This window comes from Phacochoerus africanus, chromosome 10 (genome assembly GCF_016906955.1).
Source record: "Phacochoerus africanus isolate WHEZ1 chromosome 10, ROS_Pafr_v1, whole genome shotgun sequence".
Lineage (NCBI taxonomy): Eukaryota > Metazoa > Chordata > Mammalia > Artiodactyla > Suidae > Phacochoerus > Phacochoerus africanus.
The window spans coordinates 112,377,523-112,399,222 of record NC_062553.1 but is presented as its reverse complement, the minus strand read 5'-3'; the positions used below and the strand labels follow the sequence as shown (position 1 = coordinate 112,399,222).

Here is a 21,700-nt window from a genome sequence, read left to right as displayed (position 1 = left end):
CTAACAATGCACTTGGTTGGAACTGTGATTTCACTGAGCTCCATTGTGAAAGATACTTTGATTATTCACATATTAAATCTTTTGAATCGTCAACTGAGTAGCATTCTGATTACTTGCATCATGTACTTGTTGCCATAGCAATGGAAAGGTTTAGTGGAATACAAGCTATATTTCCTGGTATCTCTGAAATTTGGGAAGAATTTTGAAAGGAAGATTGACTTTAGACCAATTAAAATTTATGAACTTGAAGAATCATGAGCTGTGTAAACTTGACATGCTTATATTTCTTAGTGTTCTTTAAAAAAATTTTTTTTATTATGGAATGTTATGCTAATTTTTTCTGTACAGCAGAGTGACTTAGTTATACCTATGTATACATTCCTTTTTGTATTCTTTTCCATCATGATCTATCCCAGGAGACTGGGTATAGTTCCCTGTGCTATGCAGTAGGACCTTGTTGTTGATTACTTCTTAGTGTTTTAAGCCTTATCTCAATATAGCTTTTCTGCATCATCCATGGAGGAAGCATAAAAAGTATTTTGAATGGACCTACCATACTCATAACTGGTAAAACTTTTATTTACAGCAAATAGTTGGCCATCTTTGGAATTTTCTTTCAGTTTTTATAAATAGAAATAATAATTTTTGGAAAATTTAAATTGATGCTACAACTAGGCATAATCCATTACAGAAAAGGAAGGGACTCTGAACCAAAGCAGACTCAAATTTTGAGTGAATAGTGAATGCAGAAAGAAAGAAAGAAAGACTTAAAACCTAACAACCCATAGCTTTTTAAAAGGGAGAGTTAATGTTAGGTATTATGTTCATTGCTTTAGAGTCATTTTAAAAAATTTCGATATTGAAATACTAATGAGGTTCACTTTCCTACTCTTCAGAATATTACTTTACATTTATAAAAATTTGAGTACCAGTTGCTATAAGATCTGGGACAGATCACCCAACCTCGTTCAGCTTCTTCAGTTTATACAAGTATATAGCTGAGAGAATTGAGACAGAAGGATTATCTTGGGTCCCTTCCTGTTATGCCAGTTCTAAGATTTATAAATTAAATTAAGTGGGTAAATATAGCCCTCTAGTGGTTCTGTTATATTATTACACCATTAACTTTGGTGCATCTAGCATTTCTCTTAAGTTACTGATTTTAGGAAATTCATAATTGAGATTTTAAAATGTTATGTGGAATAAAGAATATGAGACAAAAAGGTGGTAAGGATGTCTTATTCTAACAGTGTTCATGTTAGATTGTCACTTATGTAACCCAGCTATGGAGAACAAGATAATCCAGAATATTAGAATTACCCGGTACTTTATAAGATAAATTGTTGAATGTAGATACTTTGCTGGTATGTGCTATGATTATTACCAAATAATTACTTGTGCATATCAAAATGTAGGGTCATAAGCTAAGGTGCATTGTGAAGTAGATCATGCTATATTCATGCTTTGAAATATATAGCTATTAATAAGTTAAATTTAGGTTTATTGACCTGGAATTTATGGTATGGCTTTAGGGGAAAACAAATTACGGAATGATTTTATATATACATATCTCTCCCTTTTTTGAAGAGAATGAAAAAAAAAAAGTGGGGAAAACTTCAAAACAGTTGTATAAATATAAATATATGTTTGTATAAACAGAAAGAAAGCATATATACCAAAAAATATTATTCTCTTTAGGGGAGTCAGATTTGGAAGGATGGGGAGATATTCTTTAAGTTGTTATGGAAAAATACAAAAGGAACTGAAGTAGAAAACTTGAAAGGGTCAACAGAAAATAGGGACCTTAACCTGAATAGTTTTAGAGGACTAAGGCTGGCTCTTACTTAAGAAAGGTCATGTGCTGATTTTCTGAGTTTATTGTTTAAGTGGGATGTGTGCACTTGAAAATCGTCTTAGATATAAGGCCAATGCCCAAACTGGTTAAAATGTGTGCTGCTTGGTATTTCTCTTTATCTTGCTAATAATAAGCTTATTCCTTGTTCCGGGAATTAAAATCCTTTCCTCTTTAGCCCAATTAAAATTTGTTAAAAGGGAGGGCCTCTATGAAAAGGCCCTTCTTTGAGGTCTTTAAGTGGAAATGATTGGTTCTGAAAATTCTTCCCTCAGTGGTTTTTGAAAACATTTCATAGATTATGAAGGCTGTTTCAGTATCTTCTCTCCAAAATGCTAATGGATTTAGGCAACAATTCAGACTCTAAAAATGAAGATGGCTCTGTCTTTTCACAGACTGAACACAGTATTGTGGCAGCATACTTGATTACAGCAGGTATGGATGTTTATTCCGTAAAAAGTTACTTTGCTTTCAAATGACTGAAGAGAAGTAGAGGTTTTTAGCATAAGGTAGTAGAAAAAGCATGGATTCAGAAATAATGTTTCCAGTTCTATATTGTTGGCCAACCTCAACAAGTCACTTAATCTTTCTGAGTTGGGGTGTTCATGTGGTAAATACGGATGGTAATACTTGCTCTATTTCGTGGCTGTAAAGATCTTATAAGAGAACGTAGGTGAAAGGATAAATGAAAGCATCGTTAATGGTGGTTAATGTCACAGGTTAGTTTGAATTTTGATAAACAGCAGTGATGTGGAGCTGAGAAAATTTTTTTTTTTTTTTTTTGGTAAAATGAGTAATTCTTTTTTAACCGTCCATAATTTATTACATTGTCAAATTAAGTTTTTATTGGGGAAGAGTGTCCACCATGGCAAAAATGTATTTTTATAGCATTTACTATTCTCATACATACTTTCTGCGGTTTTGTCCTTGGTGGTGGAATCTAGTTAAGATTGAAATATCCTGGAAAGAAAATTAAAAGTTGTACAAAGAGAGCAGAGTGTATTGTCACTGAGGTCAGAGGTTGAAAATTCAGCTCGTTTTCAAGTGCTGTTTTGGAGAGCTCTGAAGCTTTGGATTTCTTTCATCTTTTAGTATATTTGCAACAGTGAGCAAATTCTTTCATCTTTTTGTTCTTCCATTTTCTTATCTGTAAACAGAGGACACAAATAAGCTACCTGTCACGATTGTCATGAAGAGTAAAGTTAAATAGCACAAAGATATCTAAATGATATATACAGTACAAATAGGACAGGTATTTCTTTCTCCCCACGTACACATACTCATTGATGCATATGTTGGATTAAGATAAATATTTGTTTGCTGAAAAAAAGAATGAGGAAAATGATAACAGAAATTCTGTTTTTTTTTTTTTATGTATGGGTTGAATTGTATTGATTTTATGCTGAGCAGTCACTTCATTTTCAGCTTTAGCTCAGGAATGAATTTTTAGAAGTAACTTATATTTTTGGATTGACTTATGAAAAATTTCAAATATATTCAAAAGTAGAGTTAAAGCATAACAAATCCTACTGTAATCCAGTTTATTCTTTTTTTTTCTTTTTCTTTTTTGCTTTTTTTTAGGGTAGCATCTGTGGGATATGGAAGTTCCCAGGCTAGGGGCCGAATTTGGAGCTGTAATCACTGGCCTACACCGCAGCCATAGCCACGCCAGATGGGAGCCGGTCTGCAACACACACCACAGCTCACCGTAATGCCAGATCCTTAACCCACTAAGCAAGGCCAGGGATCGAGCCTGCGTCCTCATGGCTACTAGTCAGATTTCATTTCTGCTGAGCCACAATGGGAACTCCCAGTTTATTCTTTATAATTGCTTAATTTCCCCATAATTCACAGAGTGTTAGTCCTGTGCTAAAAATTGTGGTTCCTTAGTTGATTATTGTAAAGTTCAGTGACATGCTAACTTTTTTATTTTACCACCTCTGTATGATAAGCACTGGGTAAGTTTTGTTCTCTTTTTAATGGATTTTTTAATTGTTGTTGCAACAGAAGGGAGAAAACATTATACTACTTAAAGATAATTTCCTTTTCACAATTACATAGAAATACTTTGTATACAAACTTACTGTTTAGTTAGGTTTTGGTAGATGACCAAGAAAAGCTGTCTTTTTTGGTCTGGTTACAAAAGAAGCATGCAAGGATTTCCCTTTTTTTTTTTTTTTTTTGGTTTTTAGGGCCGCACCCTTGGCATATGGAAGTTCCCAGGCTAGGGGTCGAATCAGCTGCAGCTGCCAGCCTACACCACAGCCATAGCAACATGGGATCCGAGCCATGTGTGTGACCTACACCACAGCTCACGGCAACACTGGATCCTTAATCCTCTGAGTGAGGCCAGGGATCAAACCCTCATCCTCATGGATACTAGTTGGGTTTGTTAACTGCTGTGTCACAAAGGGAACTCCCAAAGATTTCCTGTTAATAAAATATTCTCTCAGGTTCTTCTCCCTGTAACAGTAATAGTAACAGTACCATGACGACAATGACGACTCCTGCTACTACTACTTCTACAACTATAGCCACCACCACTACTGCTTCTACTAATGTTATTTGAAAACTTGGTATATACCAATAACTGTTCTAAATACTTACACATACAAAGTAATTCATTCTTATGATAATTCAGTAAGTGAATTTATTTTATTTTTCCCATTTATAGAGATGAAGAGTTTAAATAATTTTCCCAACACACACGTCTACTAAGTAGCTACACCAGGATTTGAACTGGGTGTTTTGGTTCTAGAACCCTCATGTGTAACCATCGGATCAGTTTTATCAATATCATGAGTATATGTTGTGTTTTGGGTAGGTGGACTGAAGGGAGCATATCTAATCTCTTCATGCTTCAGACACTTATTGTTACTTAGGCCCCCAACTCCCCCACTGCTTTAACAAAACTCACTTATAATGTCCAAATTAAAAGCAAAACTGAGAGAAAGAATTTAGTCAAATAATTCATTTCATTTGTTACATTTATTTATTTATTATAGCTTTTTAGAGCCACAGGTGCAGCATATGGAAGCCTCTAGGCTAGGGGTTGAGTCACAGCTAGCTACAGATGCCACCCTAAGCCACAGCCACAGAAAGGCCAGATCTGAGCTGGATCTGCAACCTACACCACAGCTCACTGCAACGTTGGATCCCTGACCCAATGAGCGAGGCCAACGATCGAATCTGTGTCCTCATGGATACTAGTCGGATTCATTTCTGTTGTGCCACAACAGGAACTCCCTGAAAGTTCATTTAGATTTTTCACTTCAAATTTAATATTTCTCTTAGATTTTAGCTCTTACAAAACTTTTACCAACTTGACCACTCTCCCTTTCTCCAGTTAAGGCTAAGAGGCGAGAGGGCATGATGAATTAAGGAACTGAAAGAGATTCATTTTTGGATGAATTGTAGAATAAAGGGTAAGAGATACTAGGATGAAAGGATGGCTGTGACCTAAGCTGTGAAAGATACAGGGGGTCCCTGAATGACATGATCCAACTTGCATTTTAGAAATGTGCTGTAGTGGTAGCTAAGAGACCACGTTGGAGGCCTCTGTGTGCTTTAGATTTAAGAAGGCTCCAGAGGAGGAAGTAGTGGCAGTGGAGATAGAAGCAGACACATTCAAGAACTAGATGTAGACACCATGGTTGGATGTGGAAACTGGGGAGAAGGTGAGGAAGCATCAAAGATGACAACTAGTTTTCTTTCGGGGGCTACCGGAGAGATGATGAAGCTATTCACCAAAATGGGAACATGCTTAAGGAAGGAACAGTTTGAGGGCAGGAGAGAAAACCTCTGGGTTCAGTTTGAGAGAAATCTTAAAAAAGCTGGACACGTGGGTTTGGATTTTGAGATTGATCTGGAAAGTATCAGCATATAGCCTTAGATATGTGTGAAATCACTTGAGTGTGGTTATGTCGAATGTGTAAGAAAGGAGATCTAGGACAGAAATTTGGACAATGCAGTTATTTAGTTAGGTAGACATGAAGAAAGAAAGGCCAAGAAGTAGATTAAGAAGGACCTGCCAAAGCGATTGGAGGAAAGCCACAGAAGCCAAAGAGAAATTAACTAAATTTAGACCTAACTATTAAATGTTCTATTGTCTACTCAAGAGAAGTCACCCACAACTAGGAAATAAAGTGGAGTGCTTGAGACAGCTGCAGAGAGAATAAAGGGCTAAATTGTTTACCTCTTTTTCCCTATTATGTCTAAGACCTTCCCAGAATTAAGTTTATTTTGGTTGCATACTTGATAGGCAACAATTTACTGCACTGTGCTTTTATCTGACTTTTAAAAATAATCAAATCTGCAACTAGCCCAGAAAGATTTTAATTCACTAAGCTTTTTGGAGCTATGGTACTAAATGCCAAAAAAATTGAGCCAGAGAACTATCAAATTTGATATCATTGTGTCTTAATTATGCATGCAGAAATCATAGATATTAAGCAATGTTAATTTTAGTTGTCTCTTTATGAAATATATCTGCTGTATGTCACATACTCAACATACAAATCATTAGAGGCCTGAAATCCACATGGAAAGACTAGGAATACATGAGTTAAATCAGCATCGCATAAGATAAAGTGTAAAATAAACAAGTACTTTGAGAATTCAGAGAGGATGTTATGGGTATGGAGGGCAAGCCTTTGGGGCAGAATTGGGCTTGAACAGAATTTTGAGGGGGTAGAGGAAAGGAGTAGGGTGTTCTGAGTGGGATAAACGAGTGTTGAAATTTATCACAAGCCTGGTGTATTTGATAACTAGAATGAATGAAGGGCTTATATGACAAGTGTGGAAATTTGCTTAGAGAGGGTGCAAACAGATTGGGGCAAAGAGCCTGGGATATCAGGCTGGGACATGTGGACTTTTATCCCACAGATGTTGGGGAGTGTTGGAGGTTTTGAGAAGAGCCTTCGATAATTTTGTGTTGCAAGCTTAATTCTGCCGGCAGCATGCAGGAGGAAAGAACAGGAACCTGGATGGTTAGTATAACAGGATGCTGAGTGGAAATTTTTTTTTTTTTTTTTTAATCTTCTTGGGCCGCTCCCACAGCATATGGAGGTTCCCAGGCTAGGGGTCTAATTGGAGCTGTAGCCACCAGCCTACGCCACAGCCACGCCAGATCCTTAACCCACTGAGCAAGGCCAGGGATCGAACCCGCAACCTCATGGTTCCTAGTTGGATTCGTTAACCACTGAGCCACAATGGGAACTCCTGAGCGGAAGTTTTGACCAAAGTGCCAAGATATAAAAGAAGTTCTTGCTTAGCTGAAATTTTTGTCTGTTGGTGCTTGGAAACCTCCACCGTCTCTGGCAATAACAGGGGCTGCTCACCACAGAGTTCTCTTTCTGATGGTGAATGCAACTCTTTTCCTTCTGTTGTTTACCCCTCCTTTAGCCCCTAGGATTCCAATAATAGCTCTAGCCTCTATTCTAGCTAAAAGCTATTCACCCCTTCACTGCTGCCATTAGGACCTTTTATGGGAAGCTTGTGCATCCTTTGTTGCATGTTGGGGGTGTTCATCAGGCTAATATGCACATCCAGTCCACACAACAATATCACACATTGTAAATTAATACACTGGCATTCAGATTACAAAGTTCAGTCATCATCTACCTGAATCCGGTCATTTCTGGGGCATTGACAACATTGAGTTTCTGGACCTGCAGGACTAGGAGTCAAGTCCTCTAGGCTGTGGAAACTTGGCTAGGGTGATATTGCCTGTGAGGCTTCTCAGTGGACCTAAAAACCAGCTCAGCTTCCTCTCTGAATAGCCAGACCTTGCAGTGTGCATTCTTCTGTAGGGGCGAGTGTGTGCGTGTGTGATGAAGAATTCAGATTTGAACATGTTGAGTTTCAATTAATATTGGAACAATTACATGATCTTACATGCCATAGATGCTTAGTAAACATTTAATGGCAATGAGAAAGGATGCAGGACTGGACGGTGGCTCAGGGCTGAAAAGTAACAGAGGCGCTATTAGGATAGAATGATAGCTGAGACTCGAGAAACTGCATATACAGAGAAGAGCCTCAGGAAGGAGGATGAAATTAAGCTGCTAAAGGAGACTTTATGTTTAGACGCCTATCCTAAAAATATACCCTGAAATTTTCATGATGCAGTGGTAGCATCATGAAATGCAAGGGAAGAATTTCAAGGTCAGACTGATCGATAGTGAAGACATTAACACCAGCCTTCGGTACTGGTTTATGTCAATTGGCATAAAGCCTTGTGTTTTAATTTTCATATTTCTCTTTCACAATAGAGCTGTGAAGATACTACAATTAGTTTTAAGACTAGCTGGAGCTCCTCAAACGAATGAACCAAAATGGATATGCTCTGTTTTTGAAGGAGCTTAACTATTTAATTTTGATTCTACTTTTATACATTAAAGTGTGTGAATTTTTTGTTTATGTTCTCAGGTATGATAAGTATTCTCAGCAACATAGTAGTTTTGGGCATCTTCATTAAGTACAAGGAACTTCGGACACCCACAAATGCAATTATCATTAATTTGGCTGCTACTGATATAGGGGTCAGTAGCATTGGCTATCCCATGTCTGCAGCTTCAGATCTGCATGGAAGTTGGAAGTTTGGATATGCAGGATGTCAGGTATTGGAGATCTTTAGAATCAAAGCAAAATAAACTAAGAAAATGTAAATTTAAATGTCTTTTAAAAATCCCAATGGTTTCAATCAAATAAGATTATGTAGGATAATAGATGTGGTACTCTTATTGAAAACACCTTCAGAAGCGACTGGAAATATATTCTTTAATATAAGAAATGAAATCACTAGCCATCATTATATTTGCAAAATTTCCCCAGCCCAGAGGAAAAAATAAACTAACAAAAGATTTATATTCAGCTAGAGAAGAAAAATGAACATTTGCATGTTTAAATAACAACTTGTGTATTGCAAATTAAAAAATATCCTGCTTTCATTTGAAACAAAATATTTAATGAGTCCATCATAATATCTAGGTAATGTGGTTAAACTACATGCTGCTGGTTTTTTCTATGGAAAGATCCCCATGAGAATAACTAGTAAATATATGTACTGTGATTTTTACTGACAAGGAAATAAATTAATATTAATTTGTATTCATGACTTTGGCCTGATTTTTCCAAACAGGTTGCTATTGTAAGCTTTAAAACTATAGAGGATAAAACGAAAGTAGTAGAGAGTAATGAATAGCCACGTATATACCAACCAGTTTGTCAGATCTTAATGTTTTGCAATATATTTCAGGTTGTTGTTGGTTTTTTTTTTTATAAAGATATAAAGCTTTACAAGTACTGTTGAAGGACATTGCACACGGTCCTTAGTCTTACTCCCTTCTCTGTCATGGGTGTTTTTGTTTCTTTACTACATATTTATTTACATATAAGCCAGATACTGAATATTTTAAATTTTGTGTAAATAATCTCATATTGTTTGCATTATTCATTTTTCTTTCTTTATCCAATATTATTATTATTTGCCTTTTGAGGGCTGCATCCAAGGCATATGGAGATTCCCAGGCTAGGGTCGAATCAGCTGTAGCCGCCGGCCTACACCACAGCCATCGGCCTACACCACAGTCACAGCAACGCGGGATCCGAGACATGCCTGCAGCCTACACCACAGCTCACTCCAACGCCAGATCCTTAACTCACTGTTCAAGGCCAGGGATCGAACCTGCCTCCTTGTGAATACTAGTCAGATTCATTTCCACTGAGCCACAACGGGAACTCCTCCAATATTATGTTTTTCAGGCTTACCTATAGGGATGAATATAGCAGTTAAGATTCATTTTAATTGATGCATTATGTTCCATTTAATGAACATACTCCAGTGTATTTACTCATTTTCGTGTTATTGATCATCTGTTCCCAATTTAAAAAAATCACAAGCCTTTAATAAATGTTCTTATACATGTCTGCAATATGTGAGAATTTCGTTAGACACTTTATTAGGAGAGGAATGATTTGGTTGTGGATAATGTTCATCTTCAACTTTATCAGATATGGCCAAATTCCTCTCCAAAATGATTATGCCAATTAATAAGAAGTATGGTGTTTTGTTTGTTTGTTTTCTAATGGCTACACTTGGGGCTTATGGAAGTTCCCAGGCTAGGGATTGAATCTGAGCCACAAGTGCCACCGATGCTGCAGCTAGGGCAATGCCAGCTCTTTTAACCCACCGAGCTGCTCTGGGGATCAAACCCACAGCTCTGTAGCAACCTGAGCTGCTGCAGTCAGATTCTTAACCCACTGTGCCACAGCAGGAGCTCCATAAGAACTTCTGTTAGTTCATATTTTCTCCAACACTTGGGATTGTCAGACTTTTAAATTTTTAGCATTTTGATGGGCGTAAAATAGTATCTTGTAATTTGCTTTTCCTTGAATATTATTGTGAATGTATATCTTATGTCATGAACATTCAGGTTTCCTCTTGTGTGAAGAGCCCATTTTTCTGTTTTTCTTAACCTCCTGTTGAATTGTCTTATCTTCTGAATACTAATCTTTTATTGACCATATAGTGCATCTAATATATGGTTTATTTTTGCACTCTATTTATAGAGTATGTTTAGAAGTTTTTCTTTGTGGTGTTCCCATCGTGGCTCAGCAGTTAACGAATCTGACTAGCATCCTTGAGGATGCAGATTCGATCCCTGGCCTTGCTCAGTGGGTTAAGGATCTGGCGTTGCTGTGACCTGTGGTATAGGTTGTAGACAGGGCTCGGATCTGATGTTGCTGTGGCTGTGGTATAGGCTGGCAGCTACAGCTTGAATTTGACCCTCATATGCCGCAAGTGCAGCCCTAAAAAGCAAAAAAAAAAAAGAAAAAAGTTTTACTTAAAGTCAATATTTTTAAAAAGTTTAATTAAAAGTTTATTTTAATTAAAACATTTTCTATAAATGTTCTATAAACATTTTCTATAAATTAAACCACTTACAATTTGACAAGAGGTGATGTATTTTTAAATTAGTAAAATAACAATTCAAGCAATGGGATTCTAGCAATGAAATAAAAGTGTAAATGTCTCTTGGGAGGGCGTGTAGAATGGTGGATTCTTTCCAATTTTGATTTTCAGATTTATGCCGGATTGAATATCTTTTTTGGAATGGCAAGTATTGGGTTGCTCACTGTTGTGGCCGTGGATCGATATCTGACCATCTGCCGTCCTGAAGCAGGTACAGCACTTTGCTCAGCTTTCTCAGTGAACCCATTTCTTGTCTAAATACCGCTTAACACACATTCACTTCAAAATGTAAATGTAATGGCTTGCAATCAGGGTCATTCTTATTTCTCTGACAATCCTTGATTTAATGTTTCAATGATTTCCTATTATACCTAGAATAAAATGAAATTTTGTAACACAGCCTTCAAGGCCCCATGTGAACTGGTCTCTGGCTACCTTTCCAGTGTGGCCTAGGATCAGTCCTCTCACTTTGGGGCACTGGCCCAGCCCTTTCTCACTTTGAGGTCTTTGTAAATTCTATTTCCCTAGACCTGGAAAGTGTTTCTCTCTGTCTATCCTCTGGATGATCCTTTTTATCATTCAGGTTTCAGCTTAAATGTCATTTTAAAAATCGGAATGTGAATTCATGTAGATAGGCTTTATGTGAACTAAATTGCTCTGTAAAGAATCTACTTAACTACTTTGAATAATCAGTTAAAGCAAAATGAATATATGAATCACATTATTGAATTGACTAATACTCCATATGTTCATTAATAGGAAGAAGAATGACCACCAACACTTATATTGGCCTGATTCTGGGGTCATGGATCAATGGCCTCTTTTGGGCTTTGATGCCTATCATTGGGTGGGCTAGTTATGCCCCAGATCCCACTGGGGCCACATGTACCATAAACTGGCGGAAAAATGACGTGTAAGAGACATGTTTACAATTTATAATCAAGTGTTTCATGTAGACAGTTTCATCATTTCAAATATAAGCGCAGATCAAATGTTATAGCAGAGGGTTTCCTTGGTATAGATGTTGTGATTCCAGCTAGGGATGAATTGACAAAAGTGAATTATGCTTGATTCCAAGGAAAGGTCATCCAGCTCCGCTTGTCTCCCTGCTCTGTTGCTTCTTCCTTCTCTTCTGGCAGCAAAAGGGGTACAGAACATCCTTCTGATACCTTCACCTTAGAGGTAGGACCTGAGCGGGGAAAAAGGAGTGTTAGTGGAGCTAGCCAGTGTGCAGCTCTGGTGGAAGTCCAGGCTTTCTTCTCTCAATGATCTGGCAATAAAGCATCTTCTGAGAATTACCTAGCAAAAGCACAGTCACTACAAGAATTTGCTTGCTCATCAGGGATGCTTATCTATATTTACCAGGCAAAAGAGGAAAACTTAATTCATTAAAGGAATTGAAAGATTACTCAGAAAAACAAGTAGAAAATTTCTATCTCTCAAACTAAATTTAAATCTGAAAAATTTTCAGTATAAAGTCGAGAAATAAATATTTTAGACTTTACAGGCAAGACTATCTCCATTGCAACTATTCAACTCTGCCTGTGAAAGCAGCCATAGACAGTATGTGAATGGATGTGGTTTCAATACCATTTTATTCACAAAGATAGGCAACAGCTGGATTTGGCCCACAGGCCATAGTTTGCTGACTTCTAGTCCAATTGAACTAAAAGTCAAATGTACTTCCTAAGCTATACAATAATAAATGACTGCGGGACAGTGCCAGTATTATAGCTGGTAATTATCCTGCTTCCCTTTTCCTATTTAGTACATTAAATCACTGAATGTGATTTAAGCATGTAATTATTAGTGATTTGGTTATTTCCTTTGCTTATTTTCAGGTCTTTTGTTTCTTACACCATGACAGTTGTTGCAGTAAATTTTATCGTGCCCTTGATAGTGATGTTTTACTGCTATTACCATGTCACTCAATCCATTAAATGTCATGCCACTAGTAACTGCACTGCTTACCTCAACAGAGATTGGTCAGATCAGGTAGATGTAACGAAGGTAAGATATTAAAATCCTTAAAAAATATTGGGTAATCAAGCTTTTACATGAGCTTGTTTCCTTGGCTCCTGCAGTCACCTCTTTCCAACCCTCGATTCCTATTCTCTGGCCTTTTTTTTCTGATGTTTGCCATCATATTTCTGTACGATGTGCTTTTCTGCTGTTTTGGATATTTTCGTTTGCTGTTATTTCTTGATTTCCTACTACAGACAAGAGAATTTCTCTTATACCACAAACCTTTTTCCTATGTCTCCCATCAACCTTTCTGTCTCCTCATCTTGTCAGTAAAATGTTAATATTTGTTTAGAGGAATTTATATTATTTATATTTATACTATTGTGATTAAGTTTTATTTATTGCGGATCTCTATAGGGCTCTGTGATTTATATTTCTTTTTTTATTCAACTTCCCCCCCACCTTGGAATTAATAATTCATTCCTTCTCTTTCTTACTCTTCCTTCCTTCCCCTTTTTTCTCCCCTTCTCTCTTTCCCCCACCTCTCTCTGTAGCTTTGTTGACTGTTCTATGTACCTGTCACTAATTCATTTCTGACCTCTCCACCAGAAGCATTAGTCTTCTCTTAGTATTTTCAGATATGTCAGGGACTAGATCAACTTCATCCTTTTCTTGGAGCTGTCCTCCTGACAGCCCAAGGTCTCCTGCTCTGCTCTACATTGACTGTTCTTTTTTTTTTTTTCTCCTGTCTTTCCTCTTTTCAGGGCTGCACCCTCGGCATATGGAGGTACCCAGGCTACGGGTCTAACTGGAGCTGTAGCCGCCAGCCTACACCATAGCCACAGCAACGACAGATCCGAGCTGCGTCTGTGACCTATACCACAGCTCATGGCAATGCCGGATCCTTAACCCACTGAGCGAGGCCAGGGATTGAACCCGCAACCTCATGGTTCCTAGTCAGATTCGTTTCCGCTGCACCACAACGGGAACTCTCATTGACTGTTCTTTAAGACTACCAAGAAATCCCGCACCCCAAGATGTCCTTCATCACCAGTAGGGAATTCCCTTGACCTCTCTCTTGGGTCAGGTCACCTATTTTCTGAATCGCATGTCTTCCTTTTGTGGGGGGGATTTACTTTCTCACATTTGGTGGAACATATTCTCTGATAGAATCCTGAGAAGATTACAGGAAAGTAACATTTTTAAGATTTTGCACACCTGAAAATGACAGATTATTTGCTTGGTATGGAATTCTAAGTAGAAAAAAAGTGATTTTCAAAGAATTTTGAAAGCATTACATTATAGTTTCCCCGCTTCTGGTGTCACTGTTGAGAAGGTTGACAGCATTCTGGTGATCTGTGTTCTTTCTGGAAGCTCGTGATTTTCTCTTTGTCTCCAGTTTTCTGAGATGTCATGCTGATTTCTTTGCTCTAGCACCTTAGTTACCCACGTGTGGGGAATTAGGTGAGTGCTTTCAGGGCCAAGACTCAGGTCTTTCCTTCTGGGAGCTTCCTTGTATTATTTCTTTGGTGAGTTTCATCTCCCATTTTATTTTCCCTGTTCTCTTTTCCTGGAGTTTTTTTTATTTGGGTATTTAATCTCCTGTATTTATCTCATAATTAAAAAAAAATATTGTCTCTGTTTTTAGTTAGTTTGTTTTCATTTCTGCTTTCTGCAAGATTTTCTCAACAATGTCCAGGTCTGGGTGTGGGTAAGGAGATTGAGGCCTGGGTTGCAAAATTTAAGAAGGCACCCAAAAACTCAGAAATCCAAAAAAAAAAAAAAGGAAAAGAGAAGAAAAAAGAAAATAGTTAATGCAGTATTTTAAAAAATCAACATTTGTAAAAAATCCACATTGAACGAAATATAAAATATTAAATAAAGTCAGGATCTGACCTTGTGCCCGCATAGTTCAGCTCATTTACCTCACCCTAAGCCTGGTTGACTGTGCATTTCAAACTTCCTACTACATTTAAAAAAATTCTGCTTTTTGTAGATGAGATAAAAGCATTATTTTGTACTTTTGATTTTTTTTGTACTTCTTTTGAAAGCTTCCTCTTATTTAATGCAAGTATATCTTCTCTCATTTCTGTGATAATATTGTGTATATATTTATATTTTCCTTCTGTTCATCATGTATTTTCTGTTTCTCCTGAGTTCCTGCACTGTTTTGGTCTCTGCCTGCCAGTTTACATGTTTCCTCAATGTTAGTGATTGATGACTATCCCTGTACCCGTTAAGAGTGATGCACTAAAAAAGCTGACTGTAAGCTCTGGATGTCCTCTTTGATTGGCATGTGTCTTTGTGGGGAGATTTCTGAGGATCTGTGCCTCTGGGTATTTTTTTCTGGGCTGGTCAGTTTCCAAGGAGAAGATTCTTTCTCCTTTAGGGTAGGAGGTACAGGTCTAAGTAGCCACATTCTCACAGTGCAGTGCAGGGACGGACCACATGCAGCACCCCTCTTTTCAGCACAGTACCCCAGCTCTCAGCTGAGCCCAGCCACCCCAGCCCTGAGTCTCCCTGCTTTATTCTCTCTTACACTGACCCTGGGATTCTTCTGGGGAGATTGGGCAGTTCAGTTCCTTAGCTGAATAGAGAGGGGATTCCAAAGTCTTAACTTCTTCTTTTTGCAGAGTTTAATTAGCTTTTGTGTTTTAGGATCTTCCTGCAGCACCACATTCAGAACTGTCACCTCCAATTCCTGAGACTTTCTGTAGTTAAGTGGAATGGATTAGTCTGTATCTGATTTTCCCTCATTCTTATCTCTTTAACATTTTGTAAGAATTTGTTTTCTAATCATTCTTATGATGAGTAATATGCCACCTGGCCAGTGGTTACTCACTTTTTTTTTTTTTTTTCTCTTTTGGCTGCTCTGTGGTGTATGGAGTTCCCGGGGCCAGGGATTCAGTCCAAGTCAAAGCTACAATCCTTTAACCAACTGTGTGGAGCTAGGGATTGAACCTGCATTCTGGTGCTCAGGAATGCTGCAGATCCCATTGTACCACAGTGGGAACTCCTCAGCTTTAATTTTAACAAAGCTATTGTCTAATCTGGGATTCTCAGACCTTATGGGTTTATGTATTTTTAAACCTTTTCTATCATTTTAGTGGTCAGTCAGGAGGGAACAATGTAAATTGTAGTTTTTCGTTTATATAAAATGCAAGTTGAGCTCCTTTACAGACTATCTGCCTTATATGTGTTATGTATCATTTGTTATATACCAAGCTCAAATGCCTGTATTAGAATTCTCCAAGCTAAGTATAGGACTTCTTTTTTTCCGGATTGAGTTTAGAAAGTTTGGAAGTTATTTTTTAGATTAGCAGATGATAGGAAAAAAAAAAAAAAAAAAGCACAATGCCAGCAGTTCATAGTGCAGTTCCTTGAAGTGGGCTGGGAGTGGGTTCATCTGCCTCTCATCCATTCCAGCGTTTGTATTCTCCCCTAGCTCACTGAAAGCAAGAGGGCGTTCTTTACACTTGTGTAAAAGTCATCCCTTTCACAAGCTCTTGTTAACATAAATGACTTCAGGCACAAGCAAAGGAGAAGGAGGCAAAGAATGTAGTTTTTCCTTGTCTGCTTTCAACAACCTAACTTATTCAAGTTTCAATCTAGATAAGTTTTCCCGCACTTATAGATAGATTAGCTGTTTTGGTATTTTGGGTACTGGGCTTGGCAAATATTGATTTTTTTTTCTTACAGATGTCAGTGATAATGATACTCATGTTTCTGGTGGCATGGTCCCCTTATTCTATCGTGTGCTTATGGGCTTCTTTTGGTGACCCAAAGAAGATTCCTCCTCCAATGGCCATCATAGCTCCACTGTTTGCAAAATCTTCTACGTTCTACAATCCCTGTATTTATGTGATTGCTAATAAGAAGTAAGTCATGTCTAAAGTGCTTCTCAACTAAAAAAAAAAAAAAATATACTGAAAGAAAGTTTAAAAGGGAGCAGATAATTTTCTAAAACTTCTGGGGAGGGAAAGGACAGAAACTCACTTCAGACAAATGTAAAATTTATTTGGTTCATGCAGCTGGGGAAACATTTAGGACCTTAAATGTCTAGGGCTCCAGTTCTGTGACAGGCCTTCCCATCAAGGGTAACTCAAGACACAAGTTCTGCCAGCTCTGCATCCTCAAATTTGAGTTTCATCTTAGATGGCTCTCTGGCAGAAATGACCCTGGAAGGTCGTTGGGGAGCTTAGCTTTGTTCACCTGGTTACCTTGTTCCAATACATGAAATCAGTTTTGCACAGAAAAGAGTGTTTCTGTTACGGGAAAGTGCACAAAGCAAAGGTAGTGTTGGGCTCCCTAAATCAGTAGCATAGTTGTATATTTACAAGAAAGAAGACTTATTCAAACAGGAGAGAAAAATTCAGTGCTAACATAAGGGCTTCAGGAGTAAGTAATCATTTCGGATAATTGAGAGTCTTCTTCTTCCCCCTCTGTTGAGCCTCTAAGCAAAGATTTCTTTCATGCCTCCTCAGCGAAGCTTAGACTACTTTATTCCCTGTTACTGCTTAAAGATAGAATGAACCTAACTGTTCGGTCTACTGTGCTTAAATATTTGACCAGAAAAATCTCAGCGGAGATGAAGTCATGTGATCCTGGAATGCCCATTCTGCTTCTATTAAACTTATGTATTTATGCACCTGTTTGGGAAAGCAGCTTTAGCTTCAGGTATATAAAGAAACAGAAGAACTTTTAAGACCAAACAGACTGCATAAGAAGAATAAAGAATACATTTTAAATTCAGGGCCTATTGGTAGTTCTTTTGGAAAAGTCTGGTAGTATCAAATTCCTCTTACTTTAAACTGTCTTTCACTCAGAAGAACAAATGCATTAAGTTTATACATCCTTAGTTCAAATAAATTATTCCTTGCGATTGACATTAGAAGTGCCATCTTTTTTTATTTTTAGGGCCACACGCACAGCATATGGAAGTTCCCAGGCTAGGGGTCGAATTGGAGCTACAGCTGCCAGATCCTTAACCACTGAGCGAGGCCAGGGATTGAATCTGCATCCTCTTGGATTCTTAATCTGCTGAACCACGATGGGAACTCCTAGAAGTGCCATCTTAAACAGACATAATTATTGATTTTTATTAAATGTTTTGAGTGTTTATAATCAGTGGTGCCCAACTGGTCTTTAATTGTACTATATACTTTATACATTTATAAAGGGTCTCAGCAGGAGATGTTAAAGTTGAAGGCAGGAATTCCCGCTGGCCTAGCAGTTAAGGAGGTCACATTGTCACTGCTATGGCTCAGCTTACTGCTGTGCTTTGGTTTGATCCCTGGCCCAGGAAGTTCTTCGTGACATGGGTGTGGCCAAAAAATAGATAAAGTTGGAGGCAGCAATTTATTCGGAGATGCCATTTGACAGCAGTGGCATCTTAGTCATATTTGAAAGTACTTTAAAAGTTTCGTTCACTATGGGAGAATGCCACATTTCCCCTTTTTTTTATTGTAGGTTTCGGAGGGCGATGCTTGCCATGTTCAAATGTCAGACTCACCAAGCCATGACCCTGGAGAGTACTTTACCAATGGATGTACCTCAAAACCCACTGGCTTCTGGAAGAGTCTGAACTAAGAGGAAAGCACACATTATCAAAACATTGTCTTTACTTTTATTTTTGCAATAGTTTTATTTCATTTTAAATATGAGCCCATTTTGATCAAATCCAACAGAGTATTGTCCTAATAACCTGTAAATTCCTCAAGTATAGTTTATAGTTCTTCTGTTTGTGCACTGGCTACTCTAGGGAATGTTTCTTTATTTCCTTATATGTGTAACCTATTGGTCGTCTCCTTTAATGAATAGAGGCACATGAGATTAAGGCCTCTTCTCTTTCTCCCTGTCATGGCAGGTATCAGTCACCTCGTGTCTTGCCCGGTTCCTCCACTAGGTCAGAAGCAGTTGCTATTTTAATGTTAGAATAAACTAATAATAATAATAGTTACTAGCCTTTTAAAAGTAATCACTGAAATGAGTTGTTGGATTTCCCAGCTAGGATGGAAAACATTTTTAGCATTTCACAACTTTAATATTTTAATGCAATTATTAACATACTGTTTAACAAAAATAATCAAATGAATATTATCACTATTGCTTTAAAATCATGTCATCATGCACAAGTATATATTATATAGGAATATAATCTGCATATTATATGCAGTCTGCATTTTTAATTACCATGTTTATGTATATATCTCCATATATTTAGCAGAATTAAGTTTAATTGGAGTGGGGATTTTTGTATTTTGGGTTTTTTTTTCCCAGTCTTTTTTGGTGAAAAAATTCATCAATAATCAATGTAAGAAAGAAATGGAAAATTTTATTTGAGCCAACTGGAAGAGTATAACCCATGAGACAGTCTTTCAGAAAACTCTGAGGACTGTTCCAAGGAGGTAGGTGGGGAGGGAGACCAGGATATATGTGCAATGAAGGACATATCTTTGTTGCTGAAGAAGATATTAAGATTACTGCTATTTGCGAGGAACAGATATCTTAATTAATGGTTTTAGTGCTTTTCTATGTATGGGTAGATGTAAGAAACTGGGTTCATAAAATTTTCTCCTGAAAATATCTAACTAGGAGTTCCCGTCATGGCGCAGTGGTTAACAAACCTGACTAGGAACCATGAGGTTGCAGGTTCGATCCCTGGCCTTGCTTAGTGGGTTAAGGATCCAACTTTGCCATGAGCTGTGGTGTAGGTTGCAGATGCGGCTCGGATCCCGTGTTGCTGTGGCTCTGGCGTAGGCCGGTGGCTACAGCTCTGATTAGACCCCTAGACTGGGAACCTCCATATGTCACGGGTGTGGCCCTAGAAAAGGCAAAAAGACAAAAAAAAATCTATCTGAGGGCCAGTTCTGCCATTTTTTTCCCAGCGCACAAGTGCTTCATCCTGATCTTCACCCTGAATTCCTTTCAGGGCAGTTGTTAGGTCAGTGACTGCAGTTGCCGATGACTTGATTCTTGGAGAACTGGATAGGAGGTAACTGTCTTCATTTTGTAATCCCCTCGCTATTGGTCAGAGTCTTGACCAAGTTTGAGAGACATTTCGTGACCAAGTTGTCCCATTGTACTGGGAATGCTCGTTCCCACATCAGACGAGGATTTTGTTGATAGGCCACCCAGTGTTCTATTACCGGACTAGACCATGTTAACAGTAGCCAAAAGCCTCTGGACCACCTGTCTTACTAGTCTTTTATTGTCTAGAAACTGGTTCCCTCTTGTTGGCTTCTTCCTCTTTCTAGAGTTACATTATTATAATCACTGATCTTATTATAGAATTATATATTTGGCCAATTGCTTCAAGTTGTCTAGTTACCATTATTTTTGTCAGAGACTCAGTCACACATTTGGTAATGCAAAAAACAATAATCTTGTAAAATAGTCTGAATACAAATAATATAGCTAGTTATATTAAAGAAGTTATAGTAAATATTTAAGCTAAGAACTTCCATTAGGTGTGGCCAAATATATCCCCAGGTCATCTGACCCAGTCTGTTCTGTACTAATCATGGACCAATAGTGGGCATTTAAATTGCTTCCAGTTCTTAGGTTTATGGATGAACCTCTGAGAATATTTTGGTACAAACACCTTTTTGGGGGTGGGGGGGATACTTCTATTTAAGTGTTTCCTCAGATTATATAAAAAAATATAGAAAAAGTGTTACCATTGCTAGATTGCTCTCTGGAAAGATTAAACTAATTTATACTGCCACTGGCAGTAAGTTCGCTTTTCCCATCATATTTCTACTAAGAGTGCTGTATCGATTTTTTTTTTCTTTCCCTTCTTTCCTTCCTTCCTCCCTCACTCCCTCCCTTTCTTCCTTCCTTCTTTCCTTCCTTTCTGTCTTCCTGTCTTTTTAGGGCCACAACCACAGCATATGGAGGTTCCCAGGCTAGGGGTTGAATTGGAACTACAGCTGCCAGCCTATGCCACAGCCACAGCAATGCCAGAACCGAGCCACATCTGTACCTATGCTGCAGCTTTAACCCACTGAACGGGGCAAGGGATTGAACCCACATCCTCATGGATACTAGTCAGGTTCTTAACCTGCTGAGCCACAATGGGAACTCCAGTGCTGTATATTTTTTTAAAAAACTGTAAGCTATACACTGTAGCAAATTTTATTTCACATTTCTTTAATTGCTGGTGAGGCTGTGTATCTTTACATATTGTATTTTCTTTATTTTTCTTTTTGTAAATTATCTTTTTAGCATCTTTGGCTGCATATGAAGTAAAATCAAGACATTAGTCCTATACATACACACAACTGTCTCTGTATTTGGAAGGATAAACTGCTATAATAATCTCCTAATTTATTTCCCTATCCTCTGCCTTTCTCCACTGCAATCAATACATCAGTTTTATAACTAGAAAAATCTTTTAAAAATGAAGTTTCAGTCTCCAAAATCTTTAGCAAAAAAACCCTTCAACTGCCTGCAAAGTAAGTATAAGTCTTTCAGCTGGACCTTCGTGACCCTCTTCAACATGGTTCCATGTGCACTTTTTAACCTTTTGTCTTTCCCCTTGGCCAAATGAAATATTTACGGCTCCCAGACAGCTCTGAGTGCTTTTGTGCCACTAGCTCTTTGCTCGTCCCGTCCTCTATAGATGAGCCATTTACAGAGAAAGCACCAGGGAGTGTCTGTGCCCAACATCACAGAAACAGCACATGGCAGAGAGAATGTAATATTGTTCAGGACATTTTTTCAGAGTTCCAATTTGAAAAGGCTTGGACTCATTTCCAGCAATAAGCAAGAGACAAATATGCTTCGAGTACAACTTTGCTTCAACATTGTAATTATATTTTAATACCGTGTTAATCACTTAATTTGCTTATATGAAAAGACTAGGAAGACCCAGTTTTGTTACATATCTCCCTCTAATCTCTTAGTTA

The 21,700-nt window shown here is 37.9% G+C and overlaps 1 protein-coding gene across 1 annotated transcript; it reads left to right on the top strand.

Moving 5' to 3' along the window:
* Window positions 1-1,708: 1,708 nt before the first annotated feature.
* On the top strand, window positions 1,709-18,910 carry RRH (retinal pigment epithelium-derived rhodopsin homolog). The gene is made up of 7 exons (XM_047799424.1): window positions 1,709-2,287; window positions 8,282-8,472; window positions 10,938-11,037; window positions 11,586-11,739; window positions 12,668-12,836; window positions 16,491-16,669; window positions 18,261-18,910. Exons 1-7 carry the CDS (start codon window positions 2,185-2,187, stop codon window positions 18,373-18,375), a joined length of 1,011 nt encoding a protein of 336 aa, XP_047655380.1. The 5' UTR covers window positions 1,709-2,184; the 3' UTR covers window positions 18,376-18,910.
* The last annotated feature ends 2,790 nt before the right edge of the window (window positions 18,911-21,700 follow it).